The sequence below is a fragment of the Neltuma alba genome, unplaced genomic scaffold (assembly GCF_004799145.2).
Source record: "Neltuma alba isolate B1F8T4 unplaced genomic scaffold, ASM479914v2 tig00010174_pilon, whole genome shotgun sequence".
NCBI classification, from domain to species: Eukaryota; Viridiplantae; Streptophyta; class Magnoliopsida; order Fabales; family Fabaceae; genus Neltuma; species Neltuma alba.
Window position 1 is genome coordinate 1,444,385 of NW_021635117.1, and position 10,188 is coordinate 1,454,572.

At 38.7% G+C, this 10,188-nt stretch overlaps 1 protein-coding gene across 1 annotated transcript in view; it reads left to right on the plus strand.

The window, feature by feature from the left end:
* Positions 1-8,385, plus strand: part of LOC114754629 (DNA damage-binding protein 1a) — a 30,747-nt gene extending 22,362 nt beyond the window's left edge. Inside the window, exons 16-19 of the mRNA XM_028943423.1 lie at positions 6,070-6,344; positions 6,472-6,823; positions 6,920-7,204; positions 7,564-8,385. Coding sequence (XP_028799256.1) covers positions 6,070-6,344; positions 6,472-6,823; positions 6,920-7,204; positions 7,564-8,145 — 1,494 coding nt within the window. The 3' untranslated portion in view covers positions 8,146-8,385. The remainder of the gene's footprint in view (positions 1-6,069; positions 6,345-6,471; positions 6,824-6,919; positions 7,205-7,563) is intronic.
* The last annotated feature ends 1,803 nt before the right edge of the window (positions 8,386-10,188 follow it).

Consider the following 10,188-nt stretch of genomic DNA (forward strand, 5'->3'; position numbering starts at 1 on the left):
TCAATTCTAAGCTGCTTGTATTTCTGCTTTAGTTATTTGACATTTTGAGATTGTTTGACTCTATTTCCCACATTTTAAGGGGGTGGCATACCTTAAGCTAGCATTTAGGCTTGTTAGTCCTGCTTCTGCTTTGATTTTGTACATTTTGAGATATTTGGCTCTATGCTTCTTTGCATCTTTAAGGGTTAGGCTCATTGAGCTAATTTCCAGACTGGTTTTTTTTGTTGCATCTGTTTTAGTTTTTCAAGTCCTGAGATGTTATAATTCAAAATGCTTTTGTTCCACGTTTAAATTTGATAATTAAGGGATTTTTGGAACTTATAATCTTTATGGAAGTGAGTTACTGCAGGAGATATACTAAATTAGCAACATTAATGTTTAAATTATAATTACAAATGTTGGAAGTGGGCCCAATAAAGGCCCAATTACAGCAAACCCTAGCTTATTTAGTAACTGCCTGCAATTATATTTTTAGTATCTGCATAATTTTAGGATTTGTTAGAGTTTTTATCTGATTCATTATCCTATCATTATCCTAGTTTAGATTTGATCAGATTTGGTCAAACTCTTTCTTCCCTCTATATGTATCAATCGATTCCATGAAATAAAATAAGCATTCAGTGCCAAACACTGTCATGGTATCAAAGCAATCATGACCTTCAAAGCGGCGCTGCTGGGTACTCCACGAGCCTTCACTGCCGGCGGTCCGGAAAACTCATCCTCATCCTCGGCCGACTGGTGATGGCTCGAACAGCGGGACCAATTCTGCAATGAATCGACCCTCGAACCAATCTTCATCTCTGAGTTCAGCGTCGAATTCACTATTGCAAATCACCATCTCCCACAGACTCAACGGGAACAACTACCTACAATGGTCCAGGAATGTGCTTATGTTTGTTCGAGGACGACACAAGGAGAAATACCTCACGTGGGATCCCAGACCACCATCAACCGAGGATTCCCAATTCGATACATGGCGGGTCGAAGATAATTTGGTAATGACCTGGTTAGTGCACTCGATGACTCCAGAAATCAGCGAGAATTACCTGCTTGCTAGTTCGGCTCGTGAAATCTAGGAATCAGCCAGGAGAACGTACTCAGTTAAGGAAAATTCTGCCGCTATAATTCAGGTAAAACGACTCGTACGTAGTCTGGTTCAGGGGGAGCAAACCGTAACCCAGTACTTCAGTGCACTCATGCGACTCTGGTTGCAAATCGATTTGTATGATGTTCATCAATGGACCTGTCACACCGATGAAACATACTACAAACAAGTGGTTGATCAGGATCGCTGTTATGAGTTTCTATTGGGACTTAACGACACCTATGAGGACATACGAGGCAGAATTATGGGGATAAAGCCTCTCCCTTCGCTTGAAGAGGCCTTTAATATGGTCAAGAACGAGGAGAGTCGTAAGGCATTACTCCAATTAACACCTCGAGCTCTACCTTCCGCTGATGCCTCAGCCATGGTCATCCGTGGCAATCCTGAGAATGAACCTAGAGGAAAGAAATTTCTAAGGCGTGATCATTGCAATAAAAATGGTCATACACGAGACACCTGCTGGAAGATTCATGGAAAACCAGCTCGTTCTAGACACCGAACAAAAGGAGACAGGGACAGTAAAGGTATGACAGTGAGCAACATGCAGGACGGTGAGTTTCTGAACCAGGAAGAGGTTTCTATTCTCCGAAAAATCCTAGACAAATACACTCAGGATAAAACAAGTGATAAAACGACCCCTCAAGTTACTCTAGCACATGCAGGTATGATTTTCTTGGCTACTCACAAAATAAAAAATACCTGGGTAGTTGACTCTGGAGCCACAGATCATATAACCGGATTTCGTGAATTATTCTTTGATTTTAAGCCCGATTCTGAATACTCCCGAGTTCAAGTGGCAAATGATACATATGCAAAGGTCATGGGGTTCGGCACTGTTACTATCTTAGCCTCTATTACATTATATAATGTTCTTTTTGTACCTGAGATCAAGTGTAATTTAATGTCTGTTAAAAGTGTTACCTGCCAATTAAATTGCCGTGCAATATTTGACAAATTTCACTGTGATTTTCAAGACTTAGCCTTGGGGAGGGTGATTGGCAAAGCTAAGGAGTGTCATGGACTCTACTATCTAGAAGGCGACTCTAAGACTTCTGTGGTTGATTCTTCTGTTTCAAGTTCAGTTTTTTCTGCCATGTCTCATGATGACATAATGCTATGGCATTCTAGGTTAGGTCATCCAAATCTTAGTTACATGAAAATTCTGTTTCCCAACTCCATCAATAAAGATTTTCAGTTTCATTGTGATACTTGTCATCGAGCAAAGCAAACTCGCTCATCTTATTTGCCAACTCCGTACATACCTACACATCCTTTTGCCCTGATTCACAGTGATGTTTGGGGTCCATCTAGGACTGAAAATATCTCTAATGCAAAATGGTTTGTTACATTCATTGATGATCATACTCGCCTAACATGGGTATTTTTAATGAAGGAAAAATTAGAGGTCTTCTCTATCTTCAAGAACTTTCATGCTTTTGTTCAAAATCAATTTCAAACTTCAGTAAAAATTCTTCGAAGTGATAATGGCAGAGAATATATTAATATGGATTTTCAAAAATTTCTTGCTGAAAATGGAATTCACCATCAAACTTCTTGTGTGCATACACCACAACAAAATGGTGTAGCGGAACGGAAAAATAGACACCTTTTAGAAGTGGCAAGGGCTCTTTTGATTGATAAAAATGTTCCTATCAAATTTTGGGGAGATGCCATTCTTACTTCTGCGTATTTGATCAACAGAATGCCTTCCAAAGTACTAAAATTTCAGACTCCTGTTCAAAAATTCTTAGAGCATTATCCTCATTCTCATCTCCTCAACTCTCTTCCCAAACGTGTATTTGGATGCACAGTTTATGTTTTTGATAATCAGGGCGGAAAACTAGGCTCTAAATCTGAAAAATGTGTTTTTCTGGGTTATTCCTCCACTAAAAAGGGGTATAAATGTTATTCTCCTGCTTCCAAACGTTTTTATATCACTCTTAATGTTAAATTTGTGGAATCTCTTCCTTTTTACTCCAAATCACCCATTCAGGGGGAGAGTGATAGAGAATGGCTAATTTGTGTTAGTGATGAGGGTCATATCAGTGAAACCAATTGCGAAAATCAATCATTACCTAGCTATGGCCCCCAAACAGCACCTTTGTCCACTATCCCAGTCGACACTAATCAACTTTCCACCTATGATGAGCCGGTTCAATCTATCCCCACCATTGACCAGCCTAATGTTGAACCTGAACAGTCTATCACCGATTCTGCACAGCCACCTTCAAACCTTGACAATAGACCTCCCCATGATCCTAGACTTGAGTCCCAAGTTCATGAAACAGAAGAAGGGACAACAGTTAATAGAGAAGAGTCCATTGCACCACCAAGGCTGAGTCATGAAACTCAACCTGAGTCTATTTCCAAAGATCTACAGTGGCCCATTGCACTAAGAAAAGGAAAGAGAAGTTGCACCAGGTATCCTATTAACAGTATGTCTCTATGACAAGCTCAACCCATCCTTTAAGGCATTTGTTGCCAATATTGACAAAGAAGAAATCTCGAGGTGTTTTGATGAAGCTATATGTGACCTGAATTGGAAGTCAGCTATTGAGGATGAACTGAATGCCCTAGCTAAGAATCAGACCTGGAAAATAGTGGATTTGCCCCGAGGAAAGCCTGTTGTTAGTAGCAAATGGGTCTTTACCAAGAAGTACAACCCAGACAGAAGCATTAATAAGTATAAGGCAAGACTGGTAGCTAGAGGTTTTACACAAACTTACGGTATTGACTATCTTGAAACTTTGCTCCTGTTGCTAAGTTCAATACTATAAATGTTCTATTATCTCTTGCTGCCAATCTAGATTGGCCATTACATCAATTAGATGTTAAAAATGCCTTCTTAAATGGGGACCTAGATGAGGAAGTGTATATGGAAATACCACCAGGATTACGGAACTCTGAAAATCAGAATAAGGTGTGCAGGCTTTATAAATCCTTGTATGGACTTAAACAATCCCCGAGAGCATGGTTTGAAAAATTTACATGTGCCATTAAAAAATTCGGTTACACACAATGCCAAACAGATCATACCTTGTTTATAAAGCACTCTAATCATAAAATTACTGTGCTAATAGTCTATGTGGATGACATAGTTTTAACAGGGAATGACGTTGAAGAAATTGCAGAACTGAAACAGAGGTTAGCAGCAGAATTTGAGATAAAAGATCTTGGGAATCTGAGATATTTTCTGGGACTGGAGATTGCTAGATCACCTAAAGGTATTAGTGTGTCACAAAGAAAATACACTATGGATCTTTTAAAGGAGACAGGGATGTTAGGAGCTAGACCAGCTGAGACTTCTATGGAACTAAACTGTAAACTCGAGATTACACCAGATGGGAAGGCTACCAACAAGGAGCGTTACCAAAAATTGGTGGGCAAACTCATATACCTATCCCATACCAGACCGGATATCTCTTATGCAGTAGGGGTTGTGAGTCAATTTAGTAGTAAACCTCAAAAAGAGCACATGGAAGCCATATACCGAATCCTCAGGTACCTGAAAAATACACCTGGGAAAGGATTATTCTTTGCTAAGGGGAATAAAAAGCATGTGGAAATATATACAGATGGAAAAAGGGGGAACCCTGGTACAAAAGAAGACAATGATATTGAAGTATATACTGACGCTGATTGGGCAGGTGCAATCAATGATAGACGCTGTACTACGGGCTACTGTACTTTTGTGTGGGGCAACCTAGTAACATGGAGGAGTAAGAAACAACCTGTTGTATCTAGAAGCTCTGCAGAGGCAGAATATAGAGCTTTAGCTCTTGGAATCTGTGAAGGAATGTGTGTTGTACGGCTACTGCAGGAACTTGGGTTAGAGACTACACCAATAAAAATGTGGTGTGATAGCATGGCTGCATTGAAAATAGCCAATAATCTTGTGCAACATGACAGGACAAAACATGTCGAGATTGATCGTCATTTTATCAAAGAAAAGATTGAGGCTAAGGTGATGATTTGGCCTACATTCCTATCGAAAGACAAATTGCAGACATGATGACAAAGCCATTGGTTCGGGCAAAGTTTGATGAACTCACAAGCAAGCTGGGAATGATCAATATCTATTCGCCAGTTTGAGGGGGAGTGTTGGAAGTGGGCCCAATAAAGGCCCAATTACAGCAAACCCTAGCTTATTTAGTAACTGCCTGCAATTATATTTTTAGTATCTGCATAATTTTAGGATTTGTTAGATTTTTTATCTGATTCATTATCCTATCATTATCCTAGTTTAGATTTGATCAGATTCGGTCAAACTCTTTCTTCCCTCTATATGTATCAATTGATTCCATGAAATAAAATAAGCATTCAGCGCCAAACACTGTCAATAAATGTATATGTATGTCTTGAGGGGTGAGGTGGTTGCCCTTCCATTACTGGTAGCAGTTTTGTGCTCGAGCATGGAGAGAGCTAGCATTTAGCATCTGAACAATCATTGTGTGGGAGAAGGAACGTGCTATTTTGGTTTCTTTTTATTGTTGAAAGGGGGTAATGAATGGGTGGTTATGATAATGAAGTCATAATTATGCAATGCATCGGAGAAAGAAAGCATGGTTTTTCTGAGCAGTCATTAACTGAATAGAAGCTAATCTACAAGGGGCCTGACAAAATTGATAAAGAAATTGAAATTGGTTATGTTGCCTACCCTTTCTATTGATTGAATTGGCTTGTTTTGAGCGGAGTTGTCCAGCCTCCCAGTAGTTTCCTTTTGTTAGCTGCTTCTCTTTCTTCTGTCTGATCTCCTGATGTTGCCGAGTTCTCATCCATTCCTTTGCATTTGATTGGACTCTCTCTCTCTCTCGCTCGCTCTCTCTAGTGTTGGTTTCCCCCAGTTTAATAGAATTTTCCTAGATCTATCTATCTATCTTTAGTGTTGGTTTCAACCTGTTTAATAATCGTTTCCAAGTTCCTAAAACATTTTCTTAATGCTTCTTCTTCATTTCATTTTTCAGATATCTTATTTGCTATGTGCTCTTGGTGATGGCCATCTTATAAATTTCCTGTTGAATACAAGTACGGGTGAGTTGGCAGATAGGAAAAAGGTATCTCTTGGAACGCAGCCCATCACCTTGCGCACTTTTTCATCCAAGAATGCTACTCATGTTTTTGCTGCATCTGATCGGCCAACTGTGATTTATAGCAGTAACAAAAAGTTACTCTATAGTAATGTAAATCTTAAAGAAGTTAGTCACATGTGCCCTTTCAACTCTGCTGCATTTCCAGACAGGTATATGGATCCTACGTGCATGAAGCATGTTTTGTCCAAACTCAGAATGCCGAACCATTCTGGTTCTGGCACTTTCTAATTTATATAGTCAATTGTGCTGAACTTGTGTTCATATTTTGATCAACAGTCTTGCAATTGCAAAAGAGGGTGAACTTACTATCGGCACCATTGATGACATTCAGAAACTCCATATTCGCTCTATCCCATTAGGAGAGCATGCACGGCGTATTTGCCATCAAGAGCAGTCCAGGACTTTTGGTATTATTTGTTTGAAGTACAACCAAACAAGTACTGAAGAATCTGAAGTGCACTTTGTGCGCTTGCTGGATGATCAGACTTTTGAATGTGTATCAACTTGCCAACTGGATGCCTTTGAGCATGCTTGCTCGATAATCAGCTGCTCCTTCTCAGATGATAATAATGTGTATTACTGTGTTGGAACTGCATATGTATTGCCAGAGGAAAGTGAACCAACAAAGGTAAGTTACTAAGTCGTAGAAATTTTGTTACTTCCACCACTGTTCCCATAATGACACTGACATGATTTCTTTGCATATCGTCACAAATAACTCTAGGGAAGAATTCTAGTTTTTATCGTCGAAGACGGAAAGCTACAACTTATTGCTGAGAAGGAAACAAAAGGAGCTGTATACTCTTTGAATGCCTTTAATGGTAAATTGCTTGCTGCTATTAATCAAAAGATTCAGCTGTACAAGTGGATGCTTCGGGATGACGGTACCCGTGAGTTGCAGTCTGAATGTGGACATCATGGACACATCCTAGCACTTTATGTGCAAACTAGGGGAGATTTCATTATAGTTGGTGATTTGATGAAGTCAATCTCCTTACTAATTTACAAGGTAAGCTTCTATGCATGACCTAAAAAATTTGTCATGCAATTCTTCGAATTAGAATGTAAAATATACTTACAAGTGTGCATGAGCATGTTTAGCATGTGTTTAATCAATATTTGTCAGTTTGTTTAATGAGTAGGATAAATTTTTTTGGTTTTGTAATTATGAGTATCTAGTCGAAACTTTATCTCCTTTCTCAAATGGGATCAATGCTTATAAAGACAAAAGCCTTTCGATACTTAGAACTGATTTGGCTGTCTTACTCTTCCTTGGCAAGTTTTATGGAATGAATATTTCGTTTGTCTGTAGTGTTTCTCAGTTTGTATGAGTACTTATTTTTCTGATTGCTATCCTTCTATTGTTAGCATGAAGAAGGCGCTATTGAGGAGAGAGCTCGTGACTACAATGCAAATTGGATGTCAGCTGTTGAGATCCTTGATGATGACATATACCTTGGAGCGGAAAATAATTACAATCTATTCACTGTTCGGAAAAACAGTGAAGGGGCCACTGATGAAGAAAGAGGTCGACTTGAAGTCGTTGGTGAATATCACCTTGGGGAATTTGTCAACCGGTTCCGGCATGGCTCTCTTGTTATGCGGTTGCCAGACTCTGAGGTGGGCCAAATCCCAACTGTTATTTTTGGCACCATCAATGGCGTGATTGGGGTTATTGCTTCACTTCCTCATGAGCAGTATGTCTTCCTGGAGAAGCTTCAGTCAAACTTGCGAAAAGTGATTAAAGGTGTTGGAGGACTGAGTCATGAGCAATGGAGATCATTCAACAGTGAGAAAAGACAAGTAGATGCCAGAAACTTCCTTGATGGAGATCTGATTGAGTCTTTTCTTGATCTCAACCGCAATAAGATGGATGAGATTTCCAAGGCAATGGGGGTTTCAGTAGAAGAGCTATGCAAGAGAGTGGAAGAACTGACAAGATTGCACTGAACTTAGCCTTGGTTTTGCAAGTTTCTTTTGAGTCATATGTCTGGTGTAATATGCATTTTACTTTTTCTCCTTTCTTTATTGGGTTAAACTACATATTCCCCTTTAATCTTTTATTTTTTATTCCCTCGGTTCCTTTTGCCTGTAGCTTTCTAGGGACTATGGAATGGCTTGATTTATATGGATCTGAAATGGGTGTATAAAATGTATTTTATTGCATTCATCCCGTGATCTTGGACATTACTTTGCTGCATATTTTCATCTTTTACTTTTACCCTTACATTTCGTCCCCGGGGGGGGGGAGATCTCATCTTTGCTTTCATTCTTCTTTTGGTTAGGCACCGGGTTTTATTACAAATTTTTTTTTCCGCCTGAATGTTGACTTGTTATTTCATTTTTGCTTTGTGTTGGTGTAAGGAAATGCTTGAGGAAAGTGGTTGCTTTCATTTTTTTTTCTTGCTACCCATAGGTGTCTCCTTATTATAGGCAATTTTATTGGAGATATTATTGGACAGTAAATCTGAGCACTTCTAGTGGGTATTAGAATTTTGATTGATCATATTGTGAGGGATTAGTCTATTCTTAAAAACCAACCCTGGTGAAAAGCTTCTTTTTTTTATGAGAGATTAAAATATATAATTAAAAGGAAAAGTTAATTGGAGGGTACCTATAGTTTTTTTTAAAAAAAATTTTGAATCATGTCCCTCAATTTTTTTTTTCCCTTTTCATTGAGTCCTCTGACTTTTCATCCTTACATCCGTTAATCCCTCCTGTTAAAAATAAACAAACAATGTTAGAAATTTCTGTTAACCACTCTAAAGCTCTCCTCTCTCTTTAACCATTGTTGAACATTGACTCCACTCCATCCCCACCATCCCCTAAAGTGTGAGTGGCTCACCATTCTTTCCCATCTCTCCATATCACCTTCCCTTTCCCTAGTGGTAAAGTTACGTATACCCTCTCCAACTAAGCTCTCCATTTTTGACAATGATGCTCTCTCTCTCCCTCCCAGTTTATATGTATGCGCACACATATTTATCACCTTTAAGCGAGAACTATACACACACACATACTTATCACCTTTAAGTGAGAATTGTAGGGTTGTCATGGAAGTTCTGAGCCAAAGCTAGTTATGCAATCATCGCTCATTTTACAAGGAGGCTTTATTTTGTGTTGGAAATAGAGCCAAATAGAGTATTCTATTAATTGATAAACGTGCTTATCTCACGTTGAAGATGAAAACTTGGTTTTGCAGAAGCACAAGTTTCTTAAACTTACCATATGGGGGCTGCGCTCTTACGACTATCTTGATGGAGAAGGTCATCCATGAGAATCAATGGAGAGCGAATGTAAAGAGATATATGAGCTTTTGGCCAAATTTATGCTTGAGGCCTCAGATTGTTTTTATAATAAAACCCATGCTTATGCCTACTTGGATGATGTGCCTCCATCTCCAAATATACATATTACCTCCGATCCTTAATATAAGAGCTAGTTGAATAATTTAAACATATTAAGAAAATTAATTACTTATTTGTAATAAATATACGGTGTTTTTCTTAAAATATTCGTACTAATCAAGTGTATTGATTAAAACTATTATTATTGCAATGACTATCTTGGGAAAAATAGGATAAATATAAGAGACAAAGTGAATTAAAGTAAAATAAGTTCTTATATTAAGTATCAGTATATACACACATTATTTCCTTATGAGTCACATGTTCGATAACTAACGTACGCTTGTACTCTCGAACTTTCATATAACGCCTTCTATTGACAATATTTATTTAATCAACGACAATGCTAGCTCGCCTGGGCGCTTTGCCCATCTTTCTTGTGCTTTTTCAGGAAACTGTCCCCCATTTAATTGGATGAGCTAATCATAATGTTCATTCTTGCAATATCACTTTTAATTAACAAAAGTGCTTATCTCACCCCGCCCCCTCAGTTAGACCAATCGCAATGTGGGTTGCAGGCGAAGGCTGAGGATGATCAAAGGTCGTCATATATCATTGACAACACTACGAGAGATCTGATTCAAAA